The sequence below is a fragment of the Ylistrum balloti genome, unplaced genomic scaffold (genome assembly GCF_031769215.1).
Source record: "Ylistrum balloti isolate Yb309-2 unplaced genomic scaffold, AGI_CSIRO_Ybal_v1 Utg370508, whole genome shotgun sequence".
Lineage (NCBI taxonomy): Eukaryota > Metazoa > Mollusca > Bivalvia > Pectinida > Pectinidae > Ylistrum > Ylistrum balloti.
Window position 1 is genome coordinate 63,866 of NW_026782328.1, and position 16,333 is coordinate 80,198.

The following is a 16,333-nucleotide window of genomic DNA, read 5'->3' on the forward strand; positions in this document are numbered from 1 at the left end:
GAAACATATTTTGCATAGACATATTGCTAAACTATTTTCACTTAAGTGAAATTATTTCCTCCGTAAGGCAAATAAAACACTCAATGTAATCTGTATGCTACTAATCCATTTTGCCATTTTGTTTAATGTATTGTGGGAAAAGATTGTCTGGACTAGCTAGTACATGCATATACTGGTAAAAGACCCTGCCTTACCTTATAACTGTCTCGGATCACTTCTGTGAAAGGTAAGACCTTTTGTTTTCTTTTCAATAGGTACAGTTGTAGAAATTTGATAGATATTGTATTGTTGAGGTATATTTACGTGCTGTTTATTTCCTGTAAACATTAATATGTAAATATCGAGTTTATATTTTGATCTTGTACCATGTCCGGCATATCTCCTTTACGTAAATACAATAATTAGGACCTTGTTAAATTAGTGGTACAAATATGAAAATAAAAACATTTTTGCGGATCTAAAGGTATGATGTGGGGTCTACTTTCAAAATCGGCTATAAATAGATACAATGAATATTGATGTTAGTCTAGTTTTCCAATAGATAAAACTTATCCTGACCACTGTGATAACAAGAATGTGTCTATATCTGAGCATGGATACCTATATACATAAACATGTCTACTGATAACTGTGTGTAAACGTGCTATCAGCTCATATTTGACTAGTATATGTTAACGATTTGTAATATTAATTGTAACATCGGTAAGCTTAGTGCCTTGTTTCACCCACATTAATTGTTGTTAGATGATAGTGATGATCAATAATTTCGGAAAAGTACATCATAGTCTGACCCTCCTACCGATGTAATAACTATTTTTTTTGCTAGGCACGAGTTACATCGAGGAATACCATGGATTGTATAGAATGTAGAAAGGTTGGTATTGAAGACTATGATTCTGTTATGGCTATCCGGACGGACGTCTATGATGGGCTGGACTACCTACCTGCCCTATACCGGACAATCATGACCAATCACACTGGGTATGCCGTATTCGTGAATAAGATTATGGTTAGTAACGCATAGCAACAATTAATCAGTCAATCAGGTGCATGTATGACAAAACTTCTGATAAAATACTAAATCAGTCTGATTTTAACATGGAACCCGTGGAAAAGTTTAGTTAATTCCCATTGGGAAGATCCAGGTCCAGCTTTTGATTTTTCCAAACTTGGCACTGTAAGATTTTCACATCAAACAAGCATTAGTTTATGCTACGATTAATATCTACTTACTAATGATCTATTATTGTTTTCTTTATAGGTAGGGTTTGAATGCGTTTCTCTCATTGATGATGGTGAGACATTAATAGCACGTGCAGCACGCATCCGTAAAGAATACGAAGGTAAAGGATTGACCTCTCATCTGGAAAACGCCATTACACGAGACAATGCAGACAAACCTAAGCTTATACGTAGGGTTTACACATCTGCAAACAAGACTGTCTTACAGAGTGTAGAGGAAGGGGGAGCTGACCTTGTATTACAGAAGGTGTGTTATTAAGTTTAAATGAAACAATAAACTTTTACATATGAAAAAATCGTATCAAATGTACCTGTGTCAAGAAGAGAGCTTACAAAATTTCCGCCATTCTCATTTGCTCCAGTTAAACAAACAATATTTGATTATCTCTGAGTATTGTCTTTTTTGTACTTATGAAGTTGTTTGCAAAGATCGTGTATTTTTAAGAAAGTAAAGAAAAAGAAATACGTTTCACAATATCAATATTTTAGGGTATCTTCATTAACAATTTGAATCCATTGTAAGAATAAAAAAAAAAAAAAAATTAAAGATAACAAAACCAAACAAATAAGCAATTTTTAATTCTATTCAATTCGTATAGGCGATCCTGTTATACAAAGGACTGATGTCAAATATCCTCCCTTCCCTGCCTACCGTTGATAACACCATAGTTAGGATCCTAACCAAGGAGGACCTAAAGAAACTGATGTCATCCAAAACAGACACAGACAGGCTGTTCCCAAAAGGAAGAATAACTGTTGACTGGGTACCGTATCGTCTGTTGGCAACTAACGTTGATCACTTCTTCAACGAATTTTGTCACATTTTGGGCAGTGATTTGAAAGACGGCAAGTCGGAAGGGTTAGAATGCATTTCACTGGCTGTTGGATACAGCGTACCTAATGGAATTCGATACAACGTTGAACTCTACGGCAACTTCACCGAAGAAATCCTGTCAATTCACATGGCGGAGCATCTCGGGAAGTGCTCAACATTTGGAAAAGAGAACATCAATTTATTGTTATATTATGATCATGGTGCAGACGTTCTAACGAAAACAATGCACCAATTTGGAATGACTATATCTGATGCCTTTCTCTCAAACATGATGTATGGTATGGAAGAGCCTATGGTTCCACTATCGAAATATTGACTGACTTGCTATCCTTGGCACGTGTTTAATTAGATTATGTAATATACACATTCCTTGTTCATTCAGCCGATATCATAACCTTAAATTTGCTGATGTCATTGTTACATATATCAGGGTGATATAGAGTTATTACCACACGGTGTTACCAAATATACTTAGAACTCATATAAAAAAAATCAATGATATTTAAACTGAAACTGAATAAAATCAATCCTCGTGTTTAGAGGCTAATAGAGAATATGAACAGATTAAGAAAATTGATAATAAGTGATTGTGTCTATCATTAACCTGTATATTGTTGGCACTGTCTTACTGCGTGCATCATTTAACATAAAATAGCTTACATTCTGTTAGGAAGAAGGCATGGTCAAAAATGTTTACTACGCAGAAAATATAAAATTTCATCATCTTTTTTCTATATCATATTTGCGTTATAATGTCACAAAATGTTGATATATTTAGGATGAGTTTTCATTTCATTTTGGATTTTTTGAAACGAGTGTTAGCATCTGTTTTTGTTAATGCAAAGATTAAAACTTAAAAAATAAAGTTGATACTCTTTTCGTCACATAATTCAGAAAAATAGGAAGACAAAATCAAACGGAACCATTATTATGGCTATATTAGATATTCTGAATATCGCCCAAAGAAAAATGTTCCAGGGTTTAATACAGTTGTGACATATACACAAAGAATTTACTGAAAAATATGCGGATTATGTGATAAAAAGAAAAAAATTAACAATATACTGGTCATAAAAGGTTAAAATATAATATACGTAATCTTTTCCTTCAACAACCTTGTTCATTCAGCCGATATCATAACCTTAAATTTGCTGATGTCATTGTTACATATATCAGGGTGATATAGAGTTATTACCACACGGTGTTACCAAATATACTTAGAACTCATATAAAAAAAATCAATGATATTTAAACTGAAACTGAATAAAATCAATCCTCGTGTTTAGAGGCTAATAGAGAATATGAACAGATTAAGAAAATTGATAATAAGTGATTGTGTCTATCATTAACCTGTATATTGTTGGCACTGTCTTACTGCGTGCATCATTTAACATAAAATAGCTTACATTCTGTTAGGAAGAAGGCATGGTCAAAAATGTTTACTACGCAGAAAATATAAAATTTCATCATCTTTTTTCTATATCATATTTGCGTTATAATGTCACAAAATGTTGATATATTTAGGATGAGTTTTCATTTCATTTTGGATTTTTTGAAACGAGTGTTAGCATCTGTTTTTGTTAATGCAAAGATTAAAACTTAAAAAATAAAGTTGATACTCTTTTCGTCACATAATTCAGAAAAATAGGAAGACAAAATCAAACGGAACCATTATTATGGCTATATTAGATATTCTGAATATCGCCCAAAGAAAAATGTTCCAGGGTTTAATACAGTTGTGACATATACACAAAGAATTTACTGAAAAATATGCCGATTATGTTTTAAAAAGAAAAAAATTAACAATATACTGGTCATAAAAGGTTAAAATATAATATACGTAATCTTTTCCTTCAACAACCTTGTTGTGATTATTCCTGAACCAGAATTAATGGACTACGACATGAAAGGCGTGGGATACTGGAGGCGCCGCCTACATTGGCTACAGTATTTTTTAATGCACTCGATGTTTTTCCTCCGTCGACACCATGCACAAATATAATCAAGGGGACATAGAACTAGACCATGTGATAGCTGTGGCCGGGATCCCACTGAAACACACAAAAATATCTGGGATCAATATACCTCGGTATGTTATTATAAATCACAAGGTTATTGGTACTAAGGGATAAGAATTTAACAAATTCATATCTATTTCATTTACATGATCCCGCCCCTCAGGTTAGGTGAACCAGATATACAAAACAGGATCTCAACTGGGGAACAAACAAGACCACTGTTTATACAATGTTGGTTCCATTTCGCCCAACAATGATCCAAACCATCATAGGGGTCTTTTTTTTGGTTTATTTCCTCTCATCCCCACACACTTTATTCGGCCCACACCCTTTTTTGATTTGGTACAAAATCCGTTTTTTTTTATTCCCAATGATGCTTCTGACGAAATTGGTCAAAATTATTTTGAAGAGAAAAATGAATAAAATGAACGACAAACGGATAATGGACGTCTCACCGGTCCATTGGAATACACGAGACGAAATTAATGTTTGGCAAAGCCAAACGAAGAGTTATTTTTAAAAGGAAACTTAAATGTAAGCTATCATTACATTATTCTTTTGCTTAAAAGAACAGTTGAATTGTGAAGTATTAAGTAATAAATAAGACAAGTAAAGTAACATTCTAAAACATGTTCAAAATATTGAATAAAATCACACTAGATCATTAATAAACGGAATACACCCGAGTTATTTTAGGAAACTTACCGTAAAGATCATTACCAGGTATCTGCGAAGCTACAGGTCTTGACACCAAACACAGGACAGTTAAGATGAGTGACAATATTCTAGTCATTTTCACACGTATATTGAATATCTTGTTTTATCACCGGGCTAGTAAGTAGTATTATCTCCACACTTACGAACAGGTGTTTTATTAACGTATAGCTGGTAAAGGGAACTGCTTAACTTATACAGTGCACCTATTTACACACGACTTCTTAGAAACTCTCATTCATCAAACACATGAGGAAATAAATATCTCAAATATATACAATATTCATCACGTAGGGTCGAAAGTGATTTCCCGGACATGTTTTATTCTTTAAAGGTCTTGTTAAACATTATTTATAAGTGTATGTAGAAATATGCTAGATATCAAGCTACCGGCGCCAAAATGACGTATTGAGAACTATCTATCTTGATGATCTTTCTTAGTTAAGGTTTCGAAGAATAATTTCTGTCAGTTGTCTTCAATAACTAAGAAGCTGTTTACAGGCGGTAGATTTTTTCTTCATGATATCCTTTTTCATTGTTGATAAATTATACTGGTGGACAAGTTTGCACGCCAGTCTGTAATGTATGGCGACAACATTCTAATATGTTATGAGAGTGTATAAACAGTGATGTATGTGCTTGTTAATTTATCATTCAAGGAAATCTATATTAAATGACTTTTACTTGCGGCTCGAGTCTGTGACCGTATTTGTTTCCGCATTGTCAAATACATTTTATTAAGTAAGGCCCAATATATATTGTGAATTACGCCTTTTCCAGTAGAAACATAAATACTGTTCAGAAAAACATGACAATCGTCTTTCGATCAAACTATGACGATAATGCAACAAAGGACAAGATACCAGTCCGAAGATAATACATGAGATATGGTAGTTACTTTTGTGTCAAACATAATACTTACAGAAGTTTCTGAATATATATATAGTATTGCATCCAAAAATAAGAATTGTTAGGCTAAAATGCAATTTTTCTATCACGCATCACGACCGAATAACACTTTCAATACTTTAAATAATTTAATTTAGAACAAAATGAATATGATCAGATTAACATCATTGTGAGAAACATATCCAAATTTCTTAAAAACAAGTTTAGACTTCCACGTAATAATAAGTATATGCAAATCGAAAGCGGAAGTGTCGTCAGATGTAGGCAGGATAAGGCACTTAAAAACGAAGTTCTTTATGATTCAATTATTCAGCATTTGCCTGTAATGTATCTCAGTTGGAATTTACATTGATTTTATAGATATGTTTTTCTCCTGTGTGTCTTTAGTACAATTTTCTGACCTCGTATAAATAATATGGGTATCTCCTTACACGCTAACCTAGTTTATCACGTCACATAATCTGCGATCTCATGTCAACACAAGGTCAAGGTGACAATGGAATGTTCGGTAAGTATTTAAACACAATAGTCACCAATACCAAATAATAGTATAAGGTTTTACAAGAGATAATGCATGTGTTCAACCACGTATATGACCTCGTTATCTGTAAGTGTGATTATAAAAGGAAGATACGAGTACCTCAGATATCGGTGATAGTGTCTTCCTTCTTATGCTTTTATCACATTTTGTACGTCACGTGGACGTAAACTCTCGTCAACTTCTGACTAGATAATAAAGTGCCTCATCACTCTTAAACATTAGTTTATCTATCTAAAGGTCTTACTATGTATTGCTACAGACAATTTTAAGTGGAGGAAACGACAATGTAGTTAAGTATATCAACGTACTGAATATGTGAGCCAGTGCTCATCCAGGTGTTTTCTGTAGTTATTTTCATCATTCGCAAACTTAGACTTATGAAATATCAGACCGAAAACCGACACCGGATGTTCGTTCACTTATGAATCCCTGGAGTCAAAGTTGATGATAAAATATTCATGTTGTACAATAAGATAGGTGTGAATGATAGTGTCAGAATAAGTACATCTAAGTTAGCAAATGTAAACATACTGTGAAAACACGCACTGTTTGGAGTTAAAGGTTATCGGAAGACGATGCTCACTGCGTGATAGAAGATATTACTATCATGTTGTTATATATTTTTCTGTTTTTTATATCCTTATAATCTTCATTTTCGCCAGTTGTCACTACAATGGAGAATGTATACTACCGTAGAGCTACTGCTGACGATTACACCGAGGTTGTATCTTTACGAGATAATCTCTACCATGGACTGGATTACCTGTCGAGTCAATACCATCACCTGCTGGCAAACCATACCGGGTTTTGTGGATACAGTGACAACCAAATGGTATCAGTAATACATTGTATTGTATATGTGAAGAAAGACTCCAAATGTGTCTAAATGTGATAAAGTAACATCTGTACCACCGGTATGAAGACATCTTTCATTAAACTCACAGTGCATTTTAAATAGCACATGAACCTGCATATAACTTGCGATAAGAAACAAAGGCCTTTCTAATGGTAGACTTTGTATATATATATAGTGAAATGTGATGAGTTCTCCGTGCCCAGTAAAAATATCGTGTTTTCCAGTCTTTTAATTATATATATACCAATAATAATATACTTTATTCATTTTACAACAATTGAGAGACAATTTTTCCCCAACTTATGTCAATTACTCTTGTTGGCACGGATAGAAGCGCACAACAGGTCTGACTGTGGAAAGAAACCGGACTACCCGGAAGAAACCCACGTGGTCGGGCAGGTGACTCCATACCTTCAGACGTCCATTCCGGGAATCGAACCCCGAACGGCTTGGTGAAATACGAGTGCGTTACCACTGCGCCACCCGACCACCCATATATATATTAATAGATTAAGTTTTCATTGATAATCGTGAAATGAGTCGCAATGTACAATAGCCTCTCCAGAAGATAAGAAGTTCATTTATGAAATCACAAGAAAAGATTTATAGATAATTGACCGACGGCAGTTTCTATAAACTTCTTACTCATCATATTTCGAAAGTTTGCAAATTTGAGTGAAAAAAGGGCTTTGAACATTTGAGCACATTGGATGATTATATTAATTCTGATATTTATTAACGGTTTTTACCTACATGCGGTGTCGTGCGTCGTACATCCTTAAAAATTAACATATTCGACTTCTTCTTAAAAGCATTTATTCCGATTTTAATGGAATTTTGCAGAAACCTTCCCTGGCCTAATTATACCAAAATGGTGAATTATACAATCCCAACCCAACAGGGACCAGAGGGTCGAATTGGTCAAATTGACTATGATTTCAAATTTCTTCCTCTCAACACCCTAATAAGATAGAATCAAATACTTTTAATGAATGGGAGAATCGTAAGGTTCTTTACCAAAATTGTGACTGCCATAGCCCCAGGGTGTCACATTTCCCCGTGAGGAGGGGTAAAGTTTACTATAGTTTATATTGGAAAATAGATTTTTGAGCATTATTTGTTTAATTTCCATTGGAATATTTCAAACTAGGTTAGATTTATGAGAGAAGGATGACGACATGATGGTATTTCCATATTGATCCTGGCTGACCTCCATGGTCTAGTCGACGGGGCCAAAAAATGGTTAAATTGGCTTCAATTTAAAAAACCTTCTCAACACCCCAAATATGATAGAATCATAGACTGAAGCATCTGAAGGTGCTTTAATTACCAAAATCGGTCTCACATTTCTTCCTGGGGAGGAAGTGTTTTAACACTTTACTGTAATTTTCATAGAAAAAATAGCATTTTTTAGCTTAACGTTGTTTATTTCCCACCGGAAATAACTTTGTAAGAATTATAAGTATAGAATGAGTTTTGATGGTATGCATGTATTGACACTGGCTTACTATATTCACAATTTCTGTTTCATGACACTTTATAACTACCCTTTAACCTTTATTTTCAATACTGCTTATTTCAGGTGACCTTCAAAACCGCTAGGCCTCTTGTTCTTTTATTTGTCCAATGGTATCTCCTTCCAATTGTTTGTGGTTTCAGGTGAGCTTCATGTTTGCTGCTCTTATCGATGATAAAGAGACTATCGTTGTTCGTGCTGCAAGAGTCAAGAAGGAATTCGAGAAGAGAGGAATCTATACCAAAATGAAAAATTTTTGTCTACAGAGTTTTTCTAAAACTGTAATCAGACAATCATCATGTCTGTTTTCATGTGACCACAGAGACAACGCCATTGCTAAAGGAGGCAAGCTCGTATGGCAAAGGGTGAGCACTACGAAATGATATGTATCTATATTCATGTTTTGTATGAAATTTAACAATGAATATATAATGGATGAATTCGATGAATTCACCGAAACCAAATCAATCGGCTATTCTCCAACGAAAACATCATAAACATCTTAAAGTTTAAAGCTGCTTTATCATTAATGTGTCGTTTAATCTAACGATGAGTTTATTTAGCATTGATTATAGTCTCCAGACTCGTTATTTATAAAAAAAAAAATGAAATAAAATATCATATGGTTGTTTAATTGGTTGCATATGTCCAGACACCGTCCAACCATACGACACCGTCCCCTTGTTAACGATAGTCTTGTCTATTATATACAAAATACTAATCCTGACATCCCATCAAAATATGATGCTATGAAGCAATGCTGGTAATATGCGCGATCACATTGCTTGTTGTACTGGTGTATCATCTGTCCATTAACTGACCATGTCCTGTACTTATTTCGACTCTTACACTGTCTGTTTTTTCCACTGTCTTTGTTTATGTCTTTGCGTTTAGTCTTTCACTGAGGATTAAGGAAAAATTGCGTTATCCCAGTACATTGTACTATTTGGAAAACATGAAGGTTGACATGGAATCACTGCCATACATTAAAGTAGTTGATACAAGAAAGGTCAACAACGCAACGTTTCCCCACCAAATAGAAAGAGGGCAGACTCATCCCCAATGCCTAGTGTATAACTACTCTGTTTATATTCGTTTGTTTCAGGCGAGAATCACACTGACGACTGAGAAGCTTTCTAAGCAGACATTGTTCCAGTCTGAATCTCTTCACGTCTCCATGACGATGGTTGATGCAAACTCTCTAGCAGAACTGTTTTGTTCACCTGAAGCGATAAATCACCTGTTACCCGAGAATTTTATAGTAGTTAATTCTATTCCATACAAATTAAGACCGTCTAACATCTCCCATTTCCTAACCAGTGACCGGGCAATGTGTGCAAGTTATCCTAAAACACAAGATCGGTCTCAAATGTCTATCCCTGTCTTAGTTTCTATTGCAAACAAAATTAAGTGTGAAGCTGGGACACGCCTGAACCTAGATTTCTATGGAGATATATGTCACGAGGAACATGTCGCTCATCATATTGTTGCACAGATGGCAAGATATATATCAGTTGATGACGTCAAGATATTTATATTCGTCACATTCCCAATGCATAAGTCTGATGACGTTCTCCTGAAAGTAACAGAACAGTTGTCCTTGAGGGTAATGTCGAGAGGATTTCATTACGGTATTGAACATTCTGTATATTTTGATTGACTGCGAATACGTGAAGGATGTAATGATGATATACTGGACAACACGTGGCTATGACAGGTATGATTGGCTGACGTCATCATATATTCTTCTATCTATGTCAATACAATGTTTACCTAGCCAGTATCTAGCCATTATAACGGCTTTTGACAAAGGTCTGGATATATATTCTAGTCATTAGCTGTCTGTGGATGTTTTTATAATACCAAGACGGTTTTAAGATAGGTTGTAATTAATTAAAAAAACACGAAACTAAATTCATGACTCTACTTTTTACTATTTTTATCAACAATACAAAACAGGTCCTGTGTCTGTTTTATTATATCTTGTCAGTATACACAGAAATATGGTCAAATAAATACACGTCAGGTTGTCGGTGGCCAATACCAATCACCGAACAATTTACATGTTGAAAACACATCTGTATTGTTCATTATGTGAGGCGGAAGTAAGTGTGGTGTAATTTCCAGCCATTCTCTGAATAGTGTTCTCTCAATAGTTATGAAATATTATCCGCCTTTTTCTATTGTTGAATCATATTAACTTTGAAGCAACTATACATATTAGGAAATAAACGTATATAATAACACATGACCGTCCAATGCGACTAACTGTCAGTACTATTGCAGAATGTGGATTTTAAAAAATTGTGTCTACTGGTGTTGAATGTTCTGAAGTCTTTTGTTTCTCTTCTACCACCTATCTGCTTCATTATCTCCCTTGGCAGAACTAGGTTACTGTTCGAGAGGTCTATTTACATGATTTTCAACTAATTTTCTTAACCTAAAAAGAACAATTGACCTATGGCCTCGCAGTGGCTATGTACATATTGTCCTTCTCCTTTTCTTGTCTCGTTAAAATGGAGTATTGTTAGATTCCACCTCATTAAACTCATCTTCCTCAACTTCCGGTATATTATTATCTATATCACATATAACGCCAACATCCTCCCAATGAGAACAGTCCTCCTCCCTCCATCCGGGGTGTTCGCATTCTGCCAATCGATATTCACTGCCCGTGCACGTGACTTGGTCCATCCAAATAGGACCTTTTCCTTTGCCGAATGCTGCTTCACTTGCAACGATGCCACCGCTTTACACACATGAAATACAACAAGTTGATATCAAAAGTAAGGTTGAAATTCGAAAGTTATAATTACTTATCGCAATCGTCCCCGTGGATTCCGATGGGGCACATATTTCATATCACGCTAAGGAAATGAAAATATGAACAAGAATTCTAAGGAAGTACATGTCTAGTCGTCCCGCATTCATTCACTAGAATGACCAGGGTCAACAGCGTCCCCATGGTTCATAATGGTGTTGAGAGTAAAAACATTTCCTGCCTGTCTTTATATGGGGTATTTCATACAAATGTTATATATTTTAAACTACTTGTGGTAGGTTATTTAGACGGATTATCGAACCCTCGGATAGTGTTCGTCTTTAGATATTCACTTACCTGTATCCTAGCTGTCGACATACAACTTCAGCATCGATCTGTTCGAAGTCATCGTCACAGACAGTTCCCCATCTACCGTCATGGACAATTTCGACTCTTCCTTCCAATTCGCTTTGACCACTAACCAGCCGAATGCTTCCTGTTAAGATAAATCACATTTGTTAATCAAATGAATTCTTCTTTTGACCAATGACTGGTCAATATACGAACAACATACGGGAGGTCCGTAGCATTTGGCAAGTGTCTTGCGCAATGACACCACAACGACAACACTATAAGATCTTGGACGTCTAACGGAATAGTGGCACAAAACAACACTCAAGAAAGCCAAACACAATTTCCACACAAAAACCCTACTGGAATCAGCAAAATCCGAAGCAAATGAAGTTTATTATCAATAGATAAACCGGATATAAAAAAAGGATAAGTGATTTCTTAAGAATAGTTTTAACACATAAAGATATTTTCCATTTTCCAAATTCACTTTTCTATTAGAAAAAAACTTTTAAAGTCAAACACTTTTGATGAAGATGATATTAATCACTCAGCATTAAAAATGTCACTTTTCGGTATATACCCTTAATGATTTTCGAAGTAGTGGTTTTAGAGTCTAATTATTGGCCAATTTCTGTACCAGAAACCAATCATATGGCTGCTCGAGAGTCTTTGATTTTGTCATGATATACTTGCACATCCAATGAGGCTGTACTGAGAGCGAAACCTCTGAATTTCGAATGTCAAAAACATGATCATTGTCAGTTACAAGAAAGATAACGGGTAAAATAGCTTTAATCGTGGTATTGCCTGGAATATCAACGTTTGAATCATTACTACCGTGGCATTAAGCGTAAAATGGTTTTAAGTTTTATTGAAAATAAAACGAACGTCACACTTTCATACATGATATCTTTTAAGTTTATTTTCACTTTACTTGCCTTCTTCTAGAGGATCACATGAGATAGAAATGTCCTCAAAGTGAGAGCAGTCCTCAATTTTCCAGCCTGGGAAATTACAGTTTACCAGACGATCCTCAACACCCCTACAGGACACGTCATCCATCCAGATCGGGCCGCTTCCCTTATCACTGGCTTGGTCTAGAACGGATCCTCCGCTATGATGTAAGAAATAGTTTTACATTATTATTTATGTGATTCAGCCTAGAAACAAAATCTGTGAACAAGTTTTTTGAAAAGTGAAAATGCGGGTGGAACGGGGGTAAGCTGGAGATATTTATTATATTTTCACAATAAATAGGTTTTGTGGTCAAAATATCACAGATATTTTTCACAAGTGACCAATCAGATCACAACATTTACATCCAAAGTTCCGATCTTTTCAGATTGCATTGCGGACTTTCGGAGAGAAGATGTTAGGAAACTCGCTCTACTAGAGGCGTTGATTCTGGTCAGTCTGATGTATTTACTTGCTTTGTGATGAGTAATTTTGAGATATGTGCTTTGAAACTATATATCCAGCGGAGTACTGATAAAAGGGCACACATCAGATATAAACAGAGCAGTGTGATAAAGGTATGCTAAAATGTTATCAATAGAAAGCTGGTGTTTCTTTCATCTCGCGGGGAGGAATCTTTGATAGTTTTCACTCCTGCTGGTCATTAGTAAACATCAAAATGTCCACTCTACCTGATGAAATACTACTTTATTCACGAAGGAGCAAAGATTGTCTATATTTTTACCAGCGTTGTGTTGCACTACATATAAATTAAGCAGAAAGACAGGGTCACCATACATACCTGAAGCCCAGTTCTGAACACACGACACGGGAATTAGTCTGTGTCCAACCGTCATCACACACTGACCCCCAACGTTCATCATGAAAGATCTCCAGCCGACCTTGTAACGGTGTGGTACCACCAGTCAGTCGGAGCTTTCCTGGAGACAGAGCGTTGAGTACCAAATCATAGACATGTCATTATTATGTAATTACAAGAGGTCATGAACTTTAACGGTCACCTGATGTCTCCAGGTTCATCAGTCCCAGCTTTGGGGCAGACAGAACACAAATGATATATGCATACTTAAAAAGTTTTATTTTTTCTAAGTTTGAATGCGTCTAATCTACTATTTAAAGGTTTCGGATGATCTGAAGTTGGTGTGTTACCTCCCATAAACATCACGATGACACGCCATATATCAAATTGTGCAAAGGTATTGATGATAACGTACCTCGATGATAGTGAAATATCCTGGTTTAAAAAAGGGAGAAAAGGCGTTTGTTAGACTGGTACCGGAAGTCCATAGGTTGCTCTAATTACTTGTTTTTTAAAACATAAGTTTGGACTTTTGACAGGATTCACTTTTTTCTCTTATTTAGTAGATAATTTAATAATTTTTAAAGTTGCGTTATTTGTGTACATGAAATGTATAATGTCTTAGATGTAAAACATTCATACCTTCTTCCACATAGTTACACTCGATACCAACATCTTCATAATGAGAGCAGTTTTCAATTTCCCATCCGGGAAAGTTACAATCCACGAGGCGGCGCTCTTCTTGGTCACATGACACATCGTCCATCCATATAGGTCCTTCTCCTCCACCATAAGCATCGAAAGCGTTCTTAGTCACTCTACCTCCTCTACAATAACAAAGATATGTTTTGTGTATACTACGTATGTATTTGGTACTCTTTAATGTACTTTGGTACGATTCAAGTTTGTCAAAATATGAAAATGTATTGAGGTTAATGAACTTCATTGCCTATTTTCCCACAAGTCTATTTTTTATTTCCACATTCGCTTTCTTGGTTTCTACTATTTAAGCAGCCGTTAGCCATCCTCGATACTTCAGGGGTTACAATCATTTCCGCTCGCTACACCTCTGGAACATGTCATGACAAAACTGAAGGATCCATGTGCGACACCTTGTGGATAAGACGAAAAGACTAGCCTGACCCTTTGATGTGCATCGAACGAACCCCGAGGTATATTATCACGACTTTGAAGTATAATGTCACTCCTTTGTAATCTTCAAAGGGAGTGCATCAGCCTGTGATGGCCAGGATTTTTTTTTCTCCTGGAACAAATCAAATTAATTCGCTTGTGCCTTCAATTTTGCTATGACATGTTCCAGTGGTGCAAACAGCGATAGTTCAGTCATGGCGTACCTGTATCCGAGCTGTTTACAGACCACTCGTGCATCGAACCGGTCAAAATTGTCATCACACACCGTGCCCCATTGGCCAGCGTGGAATATTTCCAGTCGACCTTGGTAGTCTGTTCGTCCGTCTCTGAGACGGACACTTCCTGTCCGCCAGACCGACACACAGAAAGTTTTAATAGCATGAAATATAATACTGTTGTATGGCCTTTTTGATATGTGAAATTCCATATAGTTTACAAATGTAAAACAGGAGATAGCCAAGTCTGATATATATAATCTTAGCTCTCCTAAACACTGAGCGAAACATAGCGAAAAAATTATTTGTGCAATGTTTGAAATAGAATATTGGTATTAGAATAATGTTCGTTATTTTAAACGGAAAATCCGTCTCTGGATCGAAGTACAGAAATACAGTCACTATATTTAACATATACAGGAATATAGTCACTATATTTAACATATACAGAAATACAGTCACTATATTTAACATATACAGAAATACAGTCACTACATCTAACACATACAGGAATACAGTCACTATATCTAACACATACTGGAATACAGTCACTATATCTAACACATACTGGAATACAGTCACTACATCTAACACATACTGGAATACAGTCACTATATCTAACACATACAGGAATACAGTCACTATATCTAACACATACTGGAATATAGTCACTATATCTAACACATACAGGAATACAGTCACTATATCTAACACATACAGGAATATAGTCACTATATCTAACACATACAGGAATATAGTCACTATATCTAACACATACAGGAATACAGTCACTATATCTAACACATACAGGAATATAGTCACTATATCTAACACATACAGGAATACAGTCACTATATCTAACACATACAGGAATATAGTCACTATATCTAACACATACAGGAATATAGTCACTATATCTAACACATACAGGAATATAGTCACTATAGCAAACATATCATGAAGATCATTTTAGTTATCATTGCAGCAAAATATGTCACATTAACTCATTTCATAAAATTATGAACAAACAAAGATAAAGAAAGTTGGTAACCTCACAGTGTTAAGTATACAAAGCCATACCTTCTTCGGTTCCGAGCCTTTTCAACAACAAATCACGGAGGTTGGGGTGACAGGTAACGGACCAAATACTCAGTAAGGAATACAAGCCAACAAGTGTGGATCCCGCCATCTTGACAGTCTCTGGTGAACTGCTGCCCAGACAGATATTGGGAAGCACTGTCGCCTCATTTGCTATAGAGTTGTATTTACATATCATTACCTACATGTAATGTCGTTTGAATTATATAATTATTATCACATCCGCTACAATAATACCACTCATTATCTCGTCCTAAATATCTAGTCTGACAATCTGTTCAGCATGTTACTCGTCCACATCGTTTAATGTCGCTTGCAGTATTATGTTTAGAAGCATAACGCTGTACT

The 16,333-nt window shown here is 35.5% G+C and overlaps 3 protein-coding genes across 3 annotated transcripts; 2 read left to right on the forward strand and 1 right to left on the reverse strand.

Annotated features, from left to right (window-relative positions):
* Positions 1–835: 835 nt before the first annotated feature.
* On the forward strand, positions 836–2,393 carry LOC132555646 (histidine N-acetyltransferase-like). The gene is made up of 3 exons (XM_060219998.1): positions 836–1,009; positions 1,262–1,489; positions 1,842–2,393. Exons 1-3 carry the CDS (start codon positions 851–853, stop codon positions 2,391–2,393), a joined length of 939 nt encoding a protein of 312 aa, XP_060075981.1. The 5' UTR covers positions 836–850.
* A 3,795-nt stretch (positions 2,394–6,188) lies between these two features.
* On the forward strand, positions 6,189–10,545 carry LOC132555597 (histidine N-acetyltransferase-like). The gene is made up of 4 exons (XM_060219947.1): positions 6,189–6,226; positions 6,922–7,091; positions 8,775–8,996; positions 9,737–10,545. Exons 1-4 carry the CDS (start codon positions 6,190–6,192, stop codon positions 10,289–10,291), a joined length of 984 nt encoding a protein of 327 aa, XP_060075930.1. The 5' UTR covers position 6,189; the 3' UTR covers positions 10,292–10,545.
* On the reverse strand, positions 10,546–16,076 carry LOC132555599 (neurotrypsin-like). Its single transcript, XM_060219949.1, has 7 exons — positions 15,968–16,076; positions 14,876–15,014; positions 14,163–14,347; positions 13,503–13,641; positions 12,685–12,860; positions 11,750–11,888; positions 10,546–11,380 (listed from the first exon to the last, which is right to left on the reverse strand). The coding sequence occupies exons 1-7, from the start codon at positions 16,074–16,076 to the stop codon at positions 11,143–11,145; spliced, it is 1,125 nt and encodes a 374-aa protein (XP_060075932.1). The 3' UTR covers positions 10,546–11,142.
* Positions 16,077–16,333: the final 257 nt, after the last annotated feature.

What these genes read in the sequence shown, in the direction of transcription:
- LOC132555597 (XM_060219947.1), top strand. Translation starts at nt 6,190, where the DNA reads ATGTCAACACAAGGTCAAGGTGACAATGGAATGTTCG. An exon ending in GATACAGTGACAACCAAATG is followed by an intron (nt 7,092 to 8,774) that starts GTATCAGTAATA and finishes TTGTGGTTTCAG; the next exon opens with GTGAGCTTCATGTTTGCTGC. An exon ending in GCAAGCTCGTATGGCAAAGG is followed by an intron (nt 8,997 to 9,736) that starts GTGAGCACTACG and finishes CGTTTGTTTCAG; the next exon opens with GCGAGAATCACACTGACGAC.
- LOC132555646 (XM_060219998.1), top strand. Translation starts at nt 851, where the DNA reads ATGGATTGTATAGAATGTAGAAAGGTTGGTATTGAAGACTATGATTCT. An exon ending in TATTCGTGAATAAGATTATG is followed by an intron (nt 1,010 to 1,261) that starts GTTAGTAACGCA and finishes TTTTCTTTATAG; the next exon opens with GTAGGGTTTGAATGCGTTTC. An exon ending in CTGACCTTGTATTACAGAAG is followed by an intron (nt 1,490 to 1,841) that starts GTGTGTTATTAA and finishes CAATTCGTATAG; the next exon opens with GCGATCCTGTTATACAAAGG.
- LOC132555599 (XM_060219949.1), bottom strand. Translation starts at nt 16,076, where the DNA reads ATGGCGGGATCCACACTTGTTGGCTTGTATTCCTTACTGAGTATTTGG. An exon ending in GTGTAACTATGTGGAAGAAG is followed by an intron (nt 13,642 to 14,162) that starts GTATGAATGTTT and finishes CTCTGTCTCCAG; the next exon opens with GAAAGCTCCGACTGACTGGT. An exon ending in TGTTCAGAACTGGGCTTCAG is followed by an intron (nt 12,861 to 13,502) that starts GTATGTATGGTG and finishes CTTACATCATAG; the next exon opens with CGGAGGATCCGTTCTAGACC.